This window comes from Callorhinchus milii, unplaced genomic scaffold (genome assembly GCF_018977255.1).
Source record: "Callorhinchus milii isolate IMCB2004 unplaced genomic scaffold, IMCB_Cmil_1.0 Scaffold21, whole genome shotgun sequence".
Lineage (NCBI taxonomy): Eukaryota > Metazoa > Chordata > Chondrichthyes > Chimaeriformes > Callorhinchidae > Callorhinchus > Callorhinchus milii.
This window is the reverse complement of record NW_024704762.1, coordinates 6291659-6310984: the sequence shown is the minus strand read 5'-3', so window position 1 is coordinate 6310984 and position 19326 is coordinate 6291659. Positions and strand designations below refer to the sequence as shown.

Sequence of the window (19326 nt, the reverse complement as noted above, 5' to 3'; positions counted from 1 at the left end):
TATCACGTCGTTTGAGACGTCTCAAAGCACTTCACAAGATATATTGTAAAGTGGATTGATTGTGTATGTTGTGGGCGAAATTCAGCAGCTAATTGCGCACAGCAGTGTCCCACACCACAAACAGTTGTGGGTTGAGTGAATACATTTTTTTTGGAGGGATCATTGCCCCCCGAAAGCGATTCCACAGATGCACGTCACTTAGATGCATGGAAATTTTTGTCTGGACTGGAGCAAGCGAGCTCTCCCTAGAACACACCCCGTTTATAGCGGTTTCGAGTGTCTCAAACCGATGCTTACTTCTTCCTTCCTGTGGATTAAGCAACTGGCTATTTAACACCTCCCTTTTGAGTCAGAACATCATTTGAGTAAACGGACCAACCCCTTGATGTACTCTTACCTCATCATTTCTTTTGAGATCAGCCACGGGAAACATCAAATAAAGACTTTTTCGCACATCATCTGATCCCCCAGCTTGGGTCCGAAACACTGACTGTCCAGCGCCTTGTGACGTCCTCCTGACGTGAAAGGCGCTGTACAAATGTAATTTTGTTGTTGGTGTTGTTTGTGTACTTCTCATAAGATTCTTTCATGTAGCATACCCCTTTACTCCTTGCAACTCGGTCAACGTAAAACCTCGAACACAGGTTATTGTAACCTGTTATTTAAATACTCTACCGGTTATTTTAAAAAATAGCATAATGACAGTATAAAAAATTTCTTGAATTTAATAAAACAATGTCAAGCAGTTGATTTTAACCATGTCAATCCAGGAGAACTACAATGAGGTATTTGGGTGACCCACTGAATATTTAACAAAAAAAATTCGATAGTGCCTCCTAAATGTCTTCCCCAACTAGAATATTTTTCAAAATATGTGTCTGAACAAGCATATCATTCCAAAGAAATTGTTGAATTTACGCCTGAGTAAGTAAGCCAACTTTGTCTCTCGTTGATGAGTGCCCGACAGGGATGTTTGGATTTGGAACACCATAAGCGATGGGCAGCAGCTGGCTAAACAAAAGCTATTCAGAACTTTTAAGAAGGGACATTTGGCCTCCGAGCCTCATTAACGGAACATGGGACAAATTTTTCACAAACAAGTCTTTGTACATGGAACACAGACGTTGTTGGAGGGAAGGAGTTGGAAAACCTGGCAATAACACAAGCTGATTGAATCCTTGCTAAAAATCTGAGTGGTGACAAACCGAAAGGATAATGTAACTCTTTCATTATTCAAGAAGTTGAAAGCAGAACCAGGAACAAAGGAGTGCAAATCCCAAGTTCAGTTACTCTTAACTATTCTCCTCTTCCCCCTCTCCTCACCTTTGGAACAGAATGTGTGCGTGTCAGTTTAAACCACTAAGACCCTCTGGTAACTGACAGTACTATAATTTGTCAGCTCCTACATTCTTTGAGAATGTCTCACAATTAGAGACAATGTTGAATAAACTGTAAAGTGAACTGACTGTATATTTTGTGGGCGAAATACAGCAGTCAATTGTATACAGCAATCATTCCCCATCTTGTGCAAGATCTCACCAGAATGAGAAGTCATGTTTGCTGGGAATAAAATTGACTATTCACAAAAGTTGTTGATTTAACAGATGGGGAGCGTGAACACAAGTTCCAGACTTGGCCCTTTATCTCCTATGACAATTGACTTGCTGTAAGTTAAAGCAAGAGTAAATAATTTAAAACAGGCTCCTCTCTCTGGGCTCTATTCAATTTCAAGCAGTTTTGTTATTTCACCAATACACAATTGCAGCAGAGGACAACGAATTGAAAGTTACTAAAATTCCTGCAAAAAAACAATTCAAAGCAGGATTTGTTAGAAGTCTTTCCAGTTTTAATTATAGCAGTCCTTTTATAAATTTGTGATTATGCTACTTTGGAATTGTGTTGAATAACAGAATGCTAGCCTTGTCATACAATACTAGACATAGATATGAACGTTCAAAACAGTCAGAACACCACTGTACATTTTCAGCAGAAATGTCACTTTCTTGGCTCTCAGTATGCCTGCAAGCACAAGGTTCACTCACAAATTTGAAACACATTCACTCATACATGACAGAACATACCACACAAAAAGCAGGTTTACAGCTGAATGAAAAGACACAGTGGTATAAAATACAGCATCAGGTGAAATGTATAAAGTAACATTATTTGGTAATGGTGGCAGGTGAAAAGGTTTTAAAAAAATCAAGTGCTTTTTTTGACAAAAACATTTTTCAACATTATAAGCAGCAAGACCTTTTAATCTTTCCAATCTTTTTAAAAAAAGATTTATGTTTCATTGAGCGGTTACATTTAGGGATATTTGAACATTAGCCAAATCATAACTCCAATTAATATAAGCTTTGTGGTGTTCTATAACATGATGTCAACCTCCAAGAGCCCAACATTTCAGTAACAAAATACTTGTGTTAACAAATAGAAATCTTCCTGCTTAATATTTTGAAAACCCATTGTAATACAATTGCAAAATATATATTTTATATAATGGCACACAGGAGAGTTTCAAGTTTTTTTTAAACATTATGCCTGCTTCTTATGTCAGTAATCTGGTTAGCTTGCTTTATCCATTATCTGGTTGCATTTCTACAGTACTTTATATTCAATGTACATTTCCCCAAAACCAACAGATTCAATATTTACAAGCAATATTAAAGACAAATTTGTGCATTGGATTCCTCTCCAGCACTCCATTTTAGTTGACAGTAAGGTCTAGCTGGCTGGTTGTATAAAGTGTACAAGAAAATTGGATCCACACTTCTCTTATCTTAATTCAAAACCTTTGGCAGTTTTTTTTTCTTCAAAACAGTTCTTTGTAAACAAACATAATTCAAAATGAACTTTTCAAAAATGTGAGCTGTTTGGAATGAGCAGCAAATGCCTTCAAATTCTCTTTTGCAGATTTATCCAAATTAAGCAATAACAGTGCTAAAAAATGAAACAGTTCCTTGCACGTTTATGGCATTGGTGGCACGGTCTTCGTTTAACACAAGAATTAGGTTCCATTTTCCTTGCAGATGTTATCGAATCCTTGTGAAGAGATTCAGCACAGATATGGATTCCTGTAATTTAATGCAAAAGTAAATGCATCTCTTGAACTCTGAAAATTCCTCTTTAACTAATTGTTCACTCTTACTACTGCACTATTAGCATATGTCCTGCTTGTGCCTTCCAAAATATGACAATTTGCACATCAGCTGATGCAGGAATTTCGGATGAAATTGGTAGGAATATCAATTTTCATTTAATAATAATCCTTGCATTTCATATAGTGTCTTGTCACCTCTTCAAGACGTCTCAAAGCTCGTCACAGAATATATTATAAAGTGAATTGACTGTGCAATAACTATCAAGTCAGTATATTGTTACCGTCAGCAAGTATCAGACAGGTTTGGGCAATTTGAAAACTTAGAAGCACCTAACTTTACAATTTTGACGTCACTGCCTTTATCTAATTTAGTAGCAACGAGAATAAAACAAGTTTCTACATCCCTACCGCCCACTTAATTTCCTCTTCCAGTCAAAATCACATTTTAGCTAACCAAGAAGTTAATCACATAACCTGCTTTTGTTTCTGCTGCACTATTAACTCGATGATTTCACTTGAAATATTAAAAATAAGCACCTCCCTTCAGCTTGTCTTCTAAAACAATCTGATGGGTTCAGGAATCAATGTGGACAACTGTGTGCAAACATGTTATACATGTATTTGCACTCAGTGAAAAGCCTACCAGTTTTAGGATAATTAAAATAGACAGGCAACTCTTGTGAAGCAATATGGTATAATCACATTTGTTTAAAAATACGGGATAAATTCATTCTTCAGTTGAAACCCAACTTTTCGTACAGTGAAGCTCATTACCTAGAGCACCACATACCTTAGTTGAACGGGTTTTACTAAACACATTCCAGAATCGAAGTGTTTCATCGCCAGCTCCAGTCACTATAGCTTCTCCATCTGGTGACATGGCCTTTGGGTCAAAAAGAGGATTCAAGAGAATTTATAACCATACACTAACAAGGTAGTACTTTTATTAAAAAAAATTATATTATAAAATCGGTTTCCTTCCCCGCCGATGTTCTCCACACATCTTACATCATCATATTACCCTGCAGATAGCAAATGCCAGACATTTACCCCACCCACCTATGCTTCAGCCATTCTCAGTCACCAACTGATTGCTTGAGATGCACAAGCCCTACTATTCATTGAGCAGAGCAGCCCAACTTCTATACTAGGGCCATTACCATGCTGCCAATTGACACTAATGTGGATGTCCAGGGAGGACAAGACTGATGCCACTTCATGGTGAGAGGTGTACCTATACGTCTTAGCTCAAAACACCATAGACCACCTCAAGCAGGCAGTCTTCAGGAGAGAAAAATCAGAAGGAAAATTAAAGCATGCGGTACTCACCAAGTATAAAACTCTATAGGAATGTCCAGTCAATTTGGCTACTTGTGTTAGTGATGGATATTTCCACACCAGGATCTGATTTTGTGAATATCCATGAGTGCTCACCTACAAGTACAAAGATAACATGGTTAAGACATCATTTGTGTTGGTAAGCATTAATGTTGCCTTCAATGCAACTACTGCCACTATTATTACATGCTGCTCTGCCAGTAATGATAACAATGCAACTATTGCCACATTATTTTCATTACTGCAGAGAAGAACATGATCTATTTCATGACTATCAAAAAAATGTAGGTCCAAGATCCACTATGTAGTACAAAAGTTTAATGTGGTCCAAGCAATTTAAGCCCCTGCAGAGTTCTAGATTGCTTCAAATGGTTGTGAAGCAAAGATAGGTAAGTGAGGCGAACACAGGGAAAAAACTATATCCTCAAGGTGACAGTCAGATTGTAGAGCTGTGCAATTCAGCTCATAAATGCACCAAGGAAAAACTGCTTTGGACTCACCAGCTCGTTTGCATGTTTGGACCAGGCAAGGTTACACACTTGTGAACCTGTATCTATACACTGTAATGGCTGAGAGGTGAGAGTGTTCCAGAAACGGATGCAGCGGTCAGCAGTTCCACCTCCCGACGCAAGAAGCCCATGTTGATGGGGAGACCAGGCAATGGCTTTCACAGCTGCGAGGTGTTCTGTGTACTGTTGCACTGGACCTGAACTAGAGTTGTTCCACACCAGAAGCTTGGAAAAAAAGAAAAATCACACTTGAGTCAATTTCATAATAAAATACAGCCCATTTTGAATTAACACCAGTTTTACAAACAAAAACCCAACCCAAGACAAAAACAAACTCTCAAAGAAACCAATTTCCCAAACTGTCAGCGATTAAATATATATTATAGTAGAACCCAGTAATAATGTTATTTAGGGGTCCATAAAATCCCAACCACTGCTATAAACTGAGTGACAGCCAGTCAGTGCATTCCCATTCACTGTGCAGTCGCATGAAGTCACGTCCGAGCAAGTTAGCCAGCTGCTTCGGCTTCCCAGGGTGAGTGTTCCGGGACGCCAACAACAACAGCTTGCATTTATACAGCTCCCCTCACGCAGAGTAGCATCCTAGCTCGCTTGACATTGGCGGAGCATGACTCCGAGCTGGGGGGAGGGGAGGTGACCGTTCGCATGGCCCGAAAATGGGGAAGGAAGGGGCAAGGCGCGAGGGATTAAAAAAAAGGGAGTTTTCAGAGTTTCACGCCACCCTGCATGATGGGCGCTGTATAAATACAAGTTGTTGTTACCAGTCAGGACTTTGAGGCGCTGATGGAGCTGCCGCACCCATTTTAATGGGTTCTAATTTTTAATTATACCAGGACGAGATCAACAAAGGCGGCTGATGTTCATGTGATTCTAAATAATGGAGTGCCGGTCTCCCACTTCGGATGATGTGAACATCAAAACTGATGTCAGTGTTTGGCTTAATTTTACCCGGATTCTTTATTTCCTATGAATCTCACCTTGTTGTCATTTCCACCAGAAGCGAGAAGCTGATGGTCTGTGGACCATTTCAAGCCACAGACCTCTTGCCTGTGACCTTGAAGTCGCCGCTCAGATTGTAGTGGTGGGGTTCGGATATCTCGCTGGAGAATAAGTCGGTCTCGACTTCCTGACGATAACTGATCAGCGTTCCATGCAAGAGCACCTAAGGGAATAATCCATCCATGTCAAATGCCTGCATTCTTGAAACTATACATATTTAACTGTTCTGAAAAAGCATGAAAATATAACTACCAAAACTTCAATGGAAAAACCTATGGACCACATATTAGTATTTCTCAATTACTGAACCCATAAGAAATTGATTTTCAATATAACCCATGGTGCATTTAGTTTTTTTTAAATAAAACAAAACACGCCCATAAATTTGTCTCATCTAAGGAGCTTGTAGAATGACACTGAGCATTCTTTTTGTCCCAATATCACACTGAAATGGGTAGTGTACTGCAAAGTCCAATAAACAATGAGAAATTAGAGTTGTTTTTGTTTCAACATCCATTGTAATAGTCACCATTTAATTACAATTTTCTCTGATGAATACATTTCAACAATACAGTTGGAATAGTCAGTGAGTGCTCTTGGTTGAATTACAATCCTAGAATCTACACAAACAACAACAAATTATATTTGTATAGCGCCTTTCACCTCAGGAGAATGTCCCAAGGACGTTTCCTACGATCCAGAACTAGGAAAATTAAGCTTGTGATGATGAGAAACTTACCCACTCTTGCTGAGTGACCCTCGAGTGTAGACAGTTTCTTCCCTGCAGCTGCATCCCAGATCTGAACATACCCTTTGTGTGTTCCAACAGCTACTAAATTTCCCTAGATTCAAGTTAAACAAATAACCCAAAGCATCAGTAATTTAAATGATACTAGCTACCTTCACTCTTCAAAACAGAACATCTTCCAATGGGAGTAAACATACCTAGTCTTACTTCAAGTAATGAGTCTTGTCTTTCACTGATATCATTACCAATTTATGTCAGTTATGAATAATGCAGCAATACACAAAACAGCATGACATACTAACATAGTTGAATTTACCGTGAGTGTATTATGAACATAATTGTTTAAAATGTTTGATGAGTAAAAGGAACTGTATCCTGATCAATGCAAACTTCCCCACATTAAAAAGTGATTTGCAAAACAAAAATCGTAAGCAGATGATTATGCTGAGTTTTATTTATGCCAAAAATGATATTTACCCTTTCTGACCAGCCGACCGATGTAACAGAATCTCCATCTATAGATAGATCACACAGTCGAGTCACCTGTGAGGCAGAAAAAATGAAAACAAGGCATACATGAAAATAATTATATTTAATTAGGAGATAAATATTTATTGTAAAAACTGCTATTTTCATTTTGGGTAATTTACACAACTTACAAAAGAAAAAAAATTGAATATCAATTTGAATAAAACACGTGTATTGCATTTTCTAAAAAAAAAGTTTACTGGCTCTCTTAAAAACACACTATCACTACACCTCATAACTTCAATTTACAATAATAAATAATAATCCTTACATTTGCTACATTTCAGGAAGACATCTCAAAGCGATTCACAGGATATACTGTAAAGTGGAGCGATTGTGTTTTGTGGGCAAACCAAAACAATTAAGCTGCATATTGTAACAGACCTAATATTTATATAGACTGCAGATGTTTCTGTTGAATCTTACCTGGCTAGTACAAGCGCTCCAGAGGTATACACAGGTACCAAGTCCAACACTCAATACATTTAAGGAAGACCAGTCAACCAGATTCAAGTAAAAATCATCCTGCAATTCTGGCGCGTCGAGAACTTTAAATGGAATCTTTGATATTTTTCGAGTGGGTTTTCTCGGTGATCGCAATAATTTTTGACTGTACAAGAAATAAGTTAAATTAATACAACAACAACTTTACATTTGTATAGCGCCTTTAACCCTAATAATGATCCTAGAACAATTATTTCAATAACATCTCTCTTAGTTTCAAATAATTCCCTCTGCAACTTTAATATAGTTTCTATGGTTTATTGCAAACTTAATCTTTCAAACAAAGTTACTTAGTGAAATAGTTTAAATATAGAAATTGCATTATTATATTGCTTAAGATAACATTAACAGCCTTTAAAAAGCACAGAATGATGAAAATAATGAAGTATAGGTGATAATTTGTTGCAACACTAAACTTTTTAACTTCTGAAATCTAAATGTATGAACCTTGGTGAAGGCTAACAGAATTAAAGTGTTCGCAATATTTTCTGGCTGTAAAGATGTGATGTGAAGTCAGTTTTTAGCAGAATCAACCCACTTCCTAGTGAGCTTGTGGACCACAGTACAAAACTGTCCGTTATTCTACACCTGAAAGGCCACAAGTTGCAAGAAAAGAGAACTCACTATTGCAGAGTAATAGGGAAGCTTTTCTGAGGCTTGGTAGCACTGTGGTGGTGAACTGCACGCAGAGTTTTTTTTCTGCGTACAAGTCGAATAATAACCGTTGCTAATATTGCATGGAAAGCATTTTAAGAGAAACGTTCTCCTCTACGCACATATTCCTCAATTTGAGAACCATGAAGTTCAAAAATAAAAGACTTAGAAAAGATCAAATTAAAGATCCATTTCTTTGGACCTGAGATGTTAACCGCATTTTTATAAAAGGAATCATTGCATTTTATTTGGTTTGTGATTTTTCCTAAAGTCACGTTCAAAATAGCATAAGATGGTTTAAGACGGCAAAGCATAGGTAGGTTTCACAAGCTACTTTCTCTAAGAAATACATATCTTTGTGGCTAACCCTGGTAGCGATTATAACCAATAACACAGGGCATTCTAATTTTTACCAATTGGACTCTACAACCAAAGGAAACCATAATTATGGTTCTGAATAGTAATTCTACTGCCAAGTGCTATGACAGAATATATTTGTGTAGTTAACATCAGAGGCACACAACTCTTACTGGTGTACAAGTTTCACAATACAGGTCGTGACCTACTTTTTTGTGCCTGGCTCAGTGTACCAACCCTGCTGTTATGCAAAGGTAACACAGCAGTACCAACAAAGTCTCACCACTGATGCTTACACTTCTGTACTACTTTCATGACACCACTAAATCTTAGTTCAAGCACTGCTGATATCGGTTCCAAACGCGCTGGGAACAATCGTCAACACCGCAAAGACTATACTGCATGTATTTAAATCCCAGTTCAAGATTACCTTTTATTACTAACTGGAGATAATGAGTACGGTGAGATATCATTTCCATCATCGGGACTTGCACGCTTAGTGCTGAGTGAATACTGTGAATAGAAGACATTTTAAACTGATTAAAGAAATTAATATAAAGCATGCACATTCTGCAGTGAAAACATTTCAGTAATCTCAAAACATTTTGTTAGCAAAAAGAGAAAGGGGTTAGTAAAACATCAAAATTAAGCAAACTACAAATGACTAAGTACCTATCCATCCGATAAGAATAAAAGGAAAGTTCGGTAATTGCTAAGAAAAGTACTTTTTTGTGGTTGACGTGATACATTTTGTGTAACATTCAGTAGTCCTTGGGTGTAAATAATTTCCACTACACTAATTTTGCAATTAACCCAGTATCTGATGACAAAGCCTTTCATAAAATGGAAATCTAAGTCAATTAACCCAAATTCAGAAACGTTCTGACCCAGAGTTTAAACATGCATCAATTAATATCAAATCAAGGTTACGGTATTGGAATACTTTTAAAGTCATTTACTGGTTTTGTAAATATAATCCTCAATTCATTCATTACAAGAAACAAAGAACATCTAGATAAAGAATCTGAAACAAAAACAGAGAGAGCTGGGAAAACTCAGCAGTTCAGGCAGCATCTATGGTGAAAAGAAAGTGAGTCAATGTTTTGGGTCCATGACTCTTCATCAGAACTGGACCCTTCATCTCACTTTCCTTTCTCCATAAATGCTGCCTAACCTGACGAGTTTTCCCAGCTCTCTCTGTTTTTGTTTCAGATTTCAGCATCTGCAGTATTTTGTTTTGTTTGACAAAGAACCTAACAGGTTCTGTGTTTCCCCAGCACGATATAAAACCAATTCAGCTGTTCTGTTTAAGTCCAGCTGCTATTACCTTAAATAAACTTTTCTTTTCAGGCGTTGATGGCTGTAAGCGTCTGTCTTCAGTCTGAGGGTCCTGAACTTTTTCAATTCCTGCCCCCAGCAGCTCATTCTTAAGCAAAGCTGAATAAGCAAGTCCATCTGCCAAACAAGCCGAGAGGAAACGGATTTAGAAAAAGAACACTTCATCAGGAATGCTAAAGATATAACACCTTTTTATTGAGAGTTTAGGCAGCATTAATATAAAACATTGTTTTTAAATTCTGTAGAGGACAAGGTAGTGGCACAGGGATTGTGGGGATTGTGGGGCAATTGTGGGGATATGTATCCTCTTTCTCAGGCATTTCCTTCTACAAGGATATCATTCCACGAGCACCAACCTGCCTCTGGTACTTTGCCCAAGTGGCTATTATTCATATGAAAACCTGGACAATAAGCACTAGTATGACAAGTAGTGAATAAGAAGTCAGTGGGTACTGAACCTTTGCCATTGTCAGAAGTAGCATCCTTTGCCTTTCGATTTTGACTCGGTGACTTTTCATTTTCCTAAAATGAGACAAAACTACACTTTACACCCACAGCAAGCTTCTTAGAATAGCATATTGATAGCAGATCATGTTTTTATATTGTTGAGCATTAATCCTTTGTTGGTTGTTTCAATTTTAGCCACAATATTTGAATACAGTAGAAAAAGATGCGCAGCAATACTGTTCAACAATAATTATTACTACTTATTATTACTATAATTCATCAATAGGGTTATATTGAAGAACAAGGATCTATGAAAGCAATGTTCATTTCATCTTTGACTTCATGTACAATCACCTTCAGAAAAATTCCAAGGAATTTGCAAACCAATGATTGCATGGAAAACGTACATTTATTCTATGGAAGTTTATACTCCAATTTGCAGCAGCTCTTGAAGGTATAAACCTATCTCCGCTTTTACTTGGTGATGATACCGGTGAATTTGTAGGAGTCAATGTTCTCCTAACTTCAGTTATCTAAAGAAACAAAGAAAAAGAATGGTGGTAAGCAAATCACTCGGTCCAGTGCAATTCAGGATCAACTTGGTATGCTTTGTTCCCCAATTTGAATTTCCTAGTTTTTCAGAGCAGTACGTTTGGATTCCCAAAGATGCATTTACCAACAAATAGCCAATGGGTGTCATCGTAAATCAAATCATGGTGAAATCTGGTTAATTGAATAGTAGATAATTGAATGTTTTGGTTTATTAATTGTTAATAGAATTTAGAAATACCAATAATTTGGTTTATTGAAATTTTCCCCATGACCATTCGTATATAAAAAAAATTGATCCGAGTCTGGATAAAAACACAGTCCCACATCACTATTAAATCACTACCGAGCTTCAGGAGGAGTCTCCTCTTAGGTTTAGTATCCGAACAGCGAACACATTTGTAAACTTTACACATTCAATCAAGTGCCAGCTTGACTCATTTGATAGCACTCTCGCTTCTGACTCAAACGGCCACTTTGAACTCTGATACTCCAATGCAAGGTCATATTGGGAGGTGGCATGCTTCAGATGAGATAGGTCCTGCCTAGCTATTCAGGTGGACTTTTACAATCCTGCATTATCTCAAAAGAAAAGGTAGCTAGCTTCTCCTGGAATTCTGGCCTAGAATCCCCAAGATATAGTAAATTCACTCTACAGTATATTCTGTGAAGCGCTTTGAGACGTCTAGAAGACGTGAAAAGCGCTACATCAAATGCGAGGACTATTTAAGATAAAATTGGTCATTCACTTCATGGCTGTTCATGGAACACTGTTGTGCACAGCACTTACACAAGGGACTGTGTTTTCATTCTGAACATTAATTTGTCGTAGCAGGCGCCGTTTGTAGTCTTGATCCATAATTATGATGACTTGAACTATAACCAAGTTCAATCGAGTGGCAGTTCTAAAAGAAGATAAACAATTTGACACTCCAGTTAACATCCAAACTTCTCTTGTATTAAACTGCCACGTGGCTGCTTAGTTAATATGTAAAAGTGCTAAGTTTAGTTTTTATGTGAAAGGTGCTATATAGATGCAAATTCTTTTTTTATTAATACTGAAATGTCACTTTTACCTACTAATGTCACCAATCGGGAGTTCCTCTCTTCTGGTCCTGACCAACATTCACCCAAATAAAATTGGTCACACACTCCATAGCTATTTGTGGGACATTGCTGTGCAAAAACTGGCTTGCCCATAAGATCATGCAGAAAATCCAGTGAATCAACTTTACAGTATAGCTTTTGAAACGCTTTGAGACAACTCGACAATGCGATAAGGCCCAAGATCAATTGCAAAGATTATGATGTGTGAAACAATATTTAAATGTGCATGCTGACAAGATAGCATACAAGTATTGAATCAGTGCAAGCACCATCCTCTCCATACACTGAACAGTTGCGAAAACAACTTTACATTCCACAACTAACCTTAACACATGGGATATAAATTATGTCAAACAGCTGCTCACCATATATCCTTTATATACATACGCTTATGAATTGTCAGCAGCAGCTTTATGGCAATGACTTATTACCTATCATTCTGCAGAATCCATATTGACAATTCATGTGAATGACGTTTTATACCCTGACCCAAGCTCGGGTTCGATATGCTGTTTGCTGTCCAGCGCCTTGGGACGTCCTCCCGATGTGAAAGGCACTATACAAATGTAATCTTGTTGTTGTTGTTGTTGTTGTATACACTGGAATTATCTCTGAAAAGTCAAGTTCCAAACAAATTCTTCCTCCAAAATCTTGCTCTTAATACCATTTTCATCACATAACACAGTAAAGTTTTAAAGTACTGTATTTGCTTTCCACTTACTCATCAGCTCTCAACTGTTTCAGCAAAAGCCCTACAGTTTAATTTAAAATATTTGCTGAATCCACAAATTGAGAAGACAACAATTAGATTATGTCTTGTTAAATCGCCTTTGTAATTTCTGGTCAAGAGAAGCATATTCAGATAACCCTAACCCTAGCTGTGTTTTGAATTAAACAGGGATGGCCTTTATCTAGGCTAATTATTAATTAACAACTTCCTAGTCATCAACACTGAGGAACTCTTATGCTTGAATTGTTGAGCAAATGACTGTCAAAAGGCTGCGGGTCAAATGAGGACTGGAGACAAATGTCAACGGATAACCCGTTTAAACTCAAGTCAAAACTGACATTTGAATGCTGTGCTGGGGGAGCACTGCATTGACAGAGATGCCATCCTTAAGGTGATTCATTAAACTGAGATCCCCTCTGCTTGTTCAGGTGGATGCATTAAAGATCCCATGGCACTCTTTGAAGATTGAAGGGAGTTTCTCCCCGTGTCCTGGCCAACAATCCCCCAGATAAAATTGGGTCATTCACTTTGTGGCCATTTCCCGGCTGCTAGAAATGCTGGGCAAGTTTTCTTACTCCACACGCCTCTGTTTATCTAGCAGTAAGTAGGCACTCGGTTGTTAGTCGATAGGTGGATTGATTTTCCGGGGGGTAATAATAATTCCTTCAAAAAAAATAATAATACAGTGGTCACTTCAATCCACGACTGTTTGTGGGACAAAGCTGTGCGCAATGGGCTGCCACGTTTCACCCAGAAAATATACAGTCAATTCACTTTACAGTATACTCTGCCCAGCAGCCCTTTTATGAGCCGTCTCGAAGACGGGACGAGGGCTATCGCATCAAATGCGAGGATGATGATGATGATTATTATTATTATTGCGCACAAAAAAATACACAAAGTCACTGCACTTTTGCAGCAGAGCGGAGTCCCGTGAAGCGCCGAGACATCTCGAGACGCTGTTATCGACTTGAAGATGATCGATTCTAACCCCAAAGCAACACGTCTGACCGGTGAGGCCACAAACACACCGCGAAACCCCCCCCACACACCCCCTCACACCGGTTCCATTGCAACAAACAAAAACACCCCTCTTTGCAGGCGCTCGAGCTCAAGACAAAAGACTCGAATCCCTTTCGGAAAAGGACAGGAGGGATGCCCGGGACTCCCTGGAGCCGGTTAACCCCCCCTCCCCCCAAAAGGAAGGAGGGAGGGAGGGAAGGAGAGAGGGAGAGAAAGGAACACAAAACAAGGCTGGAGGAGAGTGGCAGGAATTCGAGCGTACCTTCGGCGGTGCGAGTTGTCAGGCAGTCGGGGAGGAGAGTGAGGGCGTCGTTTCCGAACGATATATATATCTGTGTTAAATATATATATACACGCGTGTGAGTGCGTGTAGAAATTAGGTATTTTTTTCCCACATAATGTCGAGTCGAAAGGCTTTCCTCCCCCGGGCTTCTATGTCTCCTCAGAAGAACATGGCGGCCGCGCGACCCGCCGCGGTGCAGGCTGGGCCGGCGACCGTTACCTTTGTGACGTCGGCGGGCGTTTTGAATCTCAACGGACAAAATAAAAAAGGGCGCCGTCCGTCGTCGCCCTGGCGACCGGCTGTTGCCGTGGCGACCGTCGCCGTGACGACCGGCTCCGCGCTCTCCCCCCCCCGCCCCGCCCCCTCCCTCCTCACCTGCAGCACAACACAACCCAAAGGCTTTCATTACACCTCAATAAAAGAGTTCAGAACTCGGGCGTCTGACGTGAAATAAGCTTTGGCTATTTTTAACGTGTCTATATTTATATTATTATGAATCATCATCAAGTAATAAGGATCAATGATTGAGGCCACGGGTCCGCGCAGCAGCTCGGGGTCCCCGACCCCCCCTCACCCCCGGTGTGATTTGAAGACGGACCCGATTTGGAGCGACCGTTGGAAAAAAGGCCATTGAAGACTTCCTCCTCCCCCCACTCTCCTCTTCTTCCTCCTCCTCACTCCCTCCTTCCTCCCTCTCCTCTTCTTCCTCTCCCTGCTTTCCTCTGATCTTCTTCTCTCCCCCCCCTCCTCCTGTACCTTCCTCCCTCTCTCCCCTTCCCTCTATCTCTCTGCTCCTCTCGCTCTCTCTCTCTCTCCATCTTCCTTCCTCTTCTTCCTCCCTCTCTCCTCTTCTTCACCCCTCTCCTCTTTCTTCTTCCCACTCTCCCTCCTCCTCTTCCTCCCTCTCTCTCTCCCCCCTTCTTCCTCCCTCTCTCTTCTTCCCTCTCCCTCCCTTCCTCTTCTTCCTCTCCCCCTCTCTGCCTTCCTCCGATCGTCTTCTCTCCCCCCTCCTTCCCGTATCTTCCTCCCTCTCTCCCCTTCCCTCTATCTCTCTCCTCCTCTCACTCTCTCTCTCTCCATCTCCCCCCTTCCTCTCTTCCCCTTCCTTTCTCAACCCCTCTCTCTCTCTCTCTCTCTCTCTGCCCTTTCCTTCTTTTCGGTCTCTCCATCAATCTCACTTCCAAGTCCGTCTCTCTACCTCTCTCTCCCCCCCCCCTCTCCCTCTCCCCCCTTCCCCCTCTCCTCAGACAACAGGAGAGGGAAAGGAGGGAAGAGGGGGGGGGGGGGGGTGACAAGGAAGGGAAGGGGGCGGGTTCGCTGTGGTCGACGCCGCCGCTGGAGCTCTTCCCGGGGTTTCGAAGCGGCTCCCAAAACAAACGGGGAGAGGAGAGAGAGAGAGAGAGAGAGAGAGGGGAGGAGAAAGAGAGAGGAGAGAGAGAGAGAGAAACAAGTATGGCGGACGAGGCGGCGTTGCCTCTGCTCTTCTTGTTCCTCTACTTGCTGATGAAGCGCCGGGCCGAGGTGGAGGGCGCCAACCTCGAGAGGAGGAACGACGCTCAGAGGCGGCTGAGGATGAGGCAGTACTTCCAGCAGCGACAGAGGAAGATGATATTGGTAGGAAACAAAAGAATTTTTTTTTTTGGAGGAGGGGGAAGGTCTTTTTTTTAATTCTCTCCCCCCCCCCCTTTCCTTTTTTTTCGTGTCACGCACAAAGGGCTGAACTGTTCCTGCCCTCTCCTTCATTGACTCCTCTTTCTCTTCTTCTGCCTTCCTCCCTCCGACCCCGACTCGACACTAACTCTAAAGCCAGGAGATGAATGACCTTCCTAAGACAGAGGGGGTTGGGGGGGGAACCTTCCCCAAACCATCCTTGTACTGTATTTCCAGCTTTTCCCTATCCTGTTGCAGACATTTGTCTGCTTTTGCCCTCAAAATATAGTCCGCGTCAACGTACCGGTAGGTCAGTCCCGTGAAGCGCTTTGAGACGCCTTGAAGACCTGATAAGGCGCAACATCAAATGCAAGGATTATTATTGAAGGAGTTCCCTTGCCTTCTCCCCCCCCCCCCACCCCAAACCCCAAACCAAACCAGCTCATCACCGTTCGGTCGGTGTCCCGGGTACAAAAATCTCTTGTCGTATTTCAAATAACATAGGCTGTTCGCTCCGCGGTTGTTTGCGGGATGTCGCCCACCGTGCGTGAACTTTGGCCGCTGCGTTCGCCTGCGTTAACACGCGGCTGCCGCACTTCACCGCGAGCCACATGAAGTGCTTTGAGACGTGAAAGGCATTGATTCGAATGGAAGGATTATTACTTACAATAGTAATAGTAATCCTTGCATTTGATGTAGCGCCTTATCACGTCGTTGAGGCGTCCCAAAGCGCTTTACATAATATACTAATAATAATCCTTATATTTGAGATAGTGCCTTGAGATGGTTCTTATCTGGTTACCCATATATGTCGATCCATGATATGGCTTCCTTCCCCTTGCAGAGTGTACTGCGTGGCCTCTGTGGTCAATCCTCACTAATGAATGCAAGTCCCTATAACTAGGTGTAAGTTGACTAATGAGTTCTTCCACATCGACAGGTACTATTTAAATTAAAGCAAATTGGGACAATTCCATCATCAGTCTTTTATTCTAAACAGACTGTGATGTAGACTCAACCTGTGTTGAGTGTCCTCCTTTGATTTATACAGAAAGTTTGAGAAAGCACAGCTAAGTAAACTCAACGTAATTTTATTGTAGGTTCGATGAAATGCACAACCCTCGGTATTAAATCTTTAACGGCACAATAAGTATCAATAAATGCAACTTTAAGATAACAAACATTAATCACACTTAAACTAAACAGGTTAGAAGCCACTTGTAATGAAGTTAATGTAAAGTGCACGAAGAACCAACCTCTACTCATCAATAGTCAGAACACGTACCTTTTCGCCGTAATCAGGTAGGAAAAATAGCAACCCAGAGCATTGGCGCTCGTTCTTTTATGGGCTTTGAGCCCCACCCCAAATTAAGGCCCTCAATGGTAATTGTATTGCACCAATTATTTTTTGGTGTAATTGTTGCCTTTCTTATGGTCCAATCCAAATCATCGTTTAAGTGACCCAATAAGGAAACCGGGCGCCTTCCTCGCCACTTATGCCAATTATAGGCCGTCAGTTGCCCACCAAATTGTTGCAGTCAATGCCTGAGTCAGACTTGATGGCACCATAAGTATCAAAACCATTAAATACACAAAAAAAATTAAAGGACAACTCAATATAGTTAATAACACGCATGGACCAGTTCTACCAAACTTCAGCATGTTTGAGCTTCGCCGAGCGCAATCGGTAATTACTAACTACACTCACACTGGCTTATGCTTTTAGTGAACACACAAACTTTACAGAACGTATTTTAAACACAGGCATTGAAAACATAGGGGTGACTGATAGCCTTATCACCTTTGAGATGTCTCAAAGTGCTTCACATGACATACTATGAAGTAAATTGACCGTGTATTTTGTGGGCGAATTTATTATTATAACGGAGCAAGAGGAGTGCTTTGAGGTGAATGGCGGGGAAATTAATTGGGTTTTTAGAGCTGGCTATTTTGGAGGTGAGAGCGGAGAGTTTAGAAATGCAGTATTGTACTATTAAGCAAGCTTTGACAATCAAGTGTTAAATGTCTTAATTTGATTTTACTCTGTGCAACTTTAAATCGAGTAATTAAATCAATGTGAACATCCAGCTTACACTGTGTACTTAAAGTGAAGTTCTCCATCAAACCAGCCTCCAGTTCCTGAACTTCGAAATGTTTTTCGTATTGTTTATAGATGGTCATGGCCCGTGGAGGTAGTAGGTGTAACTGTCGAACAAGAATTTGGTGCAAGCCTAGAAGTTCGGACTGGTGGGAACGCGTGGTCATGAAGGAATTTCAGCCGAACGACTGGTTGGAAAATTTCCGAATGTCTAAGGAAACATTTTTTCACGTGTGTAATAAGCTGAAACCCATGGTGTCTCGCCGAAACACTCACCTTCGACCAGCACTGCCACTGGAAAAGCGAGTTGCAGTGGCCTTTTGGCGACTAGCTACGAATGTTGAATATAGAACAATAAGTCATCTGTTTGGAATAGGGCGATCAACTGTGTGTAAATGTGTGAGAGAAGTCTGCTACGCCATTGTGTCTCTGTTAAAGCCTCTGTATCTAAGACTGCCTACCAATCAGGAATTTGAGACTATGAATCGGACGTATGGCATCAAGTGGGACATTCCCCAATGTGTTGGTACTATTGATAGTTGCCATATACCCATTATTGCCCCGCCACAGTATCACAAAGATTATTTAAACAAAAAGGGATGGCATTCGGTTGTCTTGCAAGGTGTGGTTGATGGCACTGGTAATTTCTGGGACGTCTGTGCTGGATTTTCTGGGAGTACTCTTGACACAAAAATTCTGAAGAATTCTGATGTGTGGATGAGGGCTACTGAAGGAAAGTTGTTTCCCGCTTGCCCCAGAATCATCAGGGGAACTCCCGTGAGATACCTGTTGATAGGCAGCTCTTCATACCCACTGCAGGAATGGTTACTGAAGCCGTATTTGGAAACAGGAAAGCTCTCACAGCATCAAGTTGTGTTTAACTGCAGGTTAAACCAGGCTCACACTGTGATAGACAATGCCTTTAGCAGACTCAAAGCACGTTGGCAATGTCTTCTCAAAAGGAATGACTGTAGCCTTGAACTGATTCCGACAATGATCACCGCCTGCTGCATTCTTCACAACGTTTGTGAAAAGCATAATGATGGTTTTAATAATGAATGGCTGGGAGTGCTTGGGCAGGAGGAATTTCCTCAGCCAAACCAAACAGAATCTGACAGACAGATTGATAGCAAAGCAGAAGAAATCCGACAGGTATTGGCTGCTTACTTTATGGGTCCGGAAGATAGTTAGGTCTCTATCTATGGCGTTCTAGGTTGTATTCGATGTTGCATTTGCAGAAGTTGTAAATAATGTATGATAATTTTTCAGTGTGGTTTTATCTCTATTCTGACTAGGAATGCCTTGGTATTGTATACTGATGCAATAAAGCCTGTATCATA

General features: G+C 40.7%; 2 protein-coding genes across 4 annotated transcripts; one reads left to right on the top strand and one right to left on the bottom strand.

Annotated features, from left to right (window-relative positions):
- Positions 1-1824: 1824 nt before the first annotated feature.
- Positions 1825-17235, bottom strand: fzr1a (fizzy/cell division cycle 20 related 1a). 3 transcript variants are annotated; one of them, XM_007898695.2, is made up of 14 exons: positions 17174-17235; positions 11886-12000; positions 10954-11079; positions 10558-10621; positions 10089-10216; positions 9192-9274; positions 7673-7856; positions 7196-7261; positions 6710-6812; positions 5949-6133; positions 4942-5175; positions 4433-4537; positions 3894-3986; positions 1825-3077 (listed from the first exon to the last, which is right to left on the bottom strand). In XM_007898695.2, exons 2-14 carry the CDS (start codon positions 11952-11954, stop codon positions 3036-3038), a joined length of 1482 nt encoding a protein of 493 aa, XP_007896886.1. In that variant the 5' UTR covers positions 11955-12000; positions 17174-17235; the 3' UTR covers positions 1825-3035. The 3 variants fall into 3 exon arrangements, with proteins under 3 accessions (XP_007896886.1, XP_007896884.2, XP_007896887.1); XM_007898693.2 differs by lacking the exon at positions 17174-17235 and adding an exon at positions 14218-14439; XM_007898696.2 differs by lacking the exon at positions 17174-17235 and adding an exon at positions 12634-12738.
- LOC103181913 (protein ANTAGONIST OF LIKE HETEROCHROMATIN PROTEIN 1) lies at positions 15526-19326 on the top strand. Its single transcript, XM_007898698.2, has 2 exons — positions 15526-15852; positions 18062-19326. The coding sequence occupies exons 1-2, from the start codon at positions 15691-15693 to the stop codon at positions 19175-19177; spliced, it is 1278 nt and encodes a 425-aa protein (XP_007896889.1). The 5' UTR covers positions 15526-15690; the 3' UTR covers positions 19178-19326.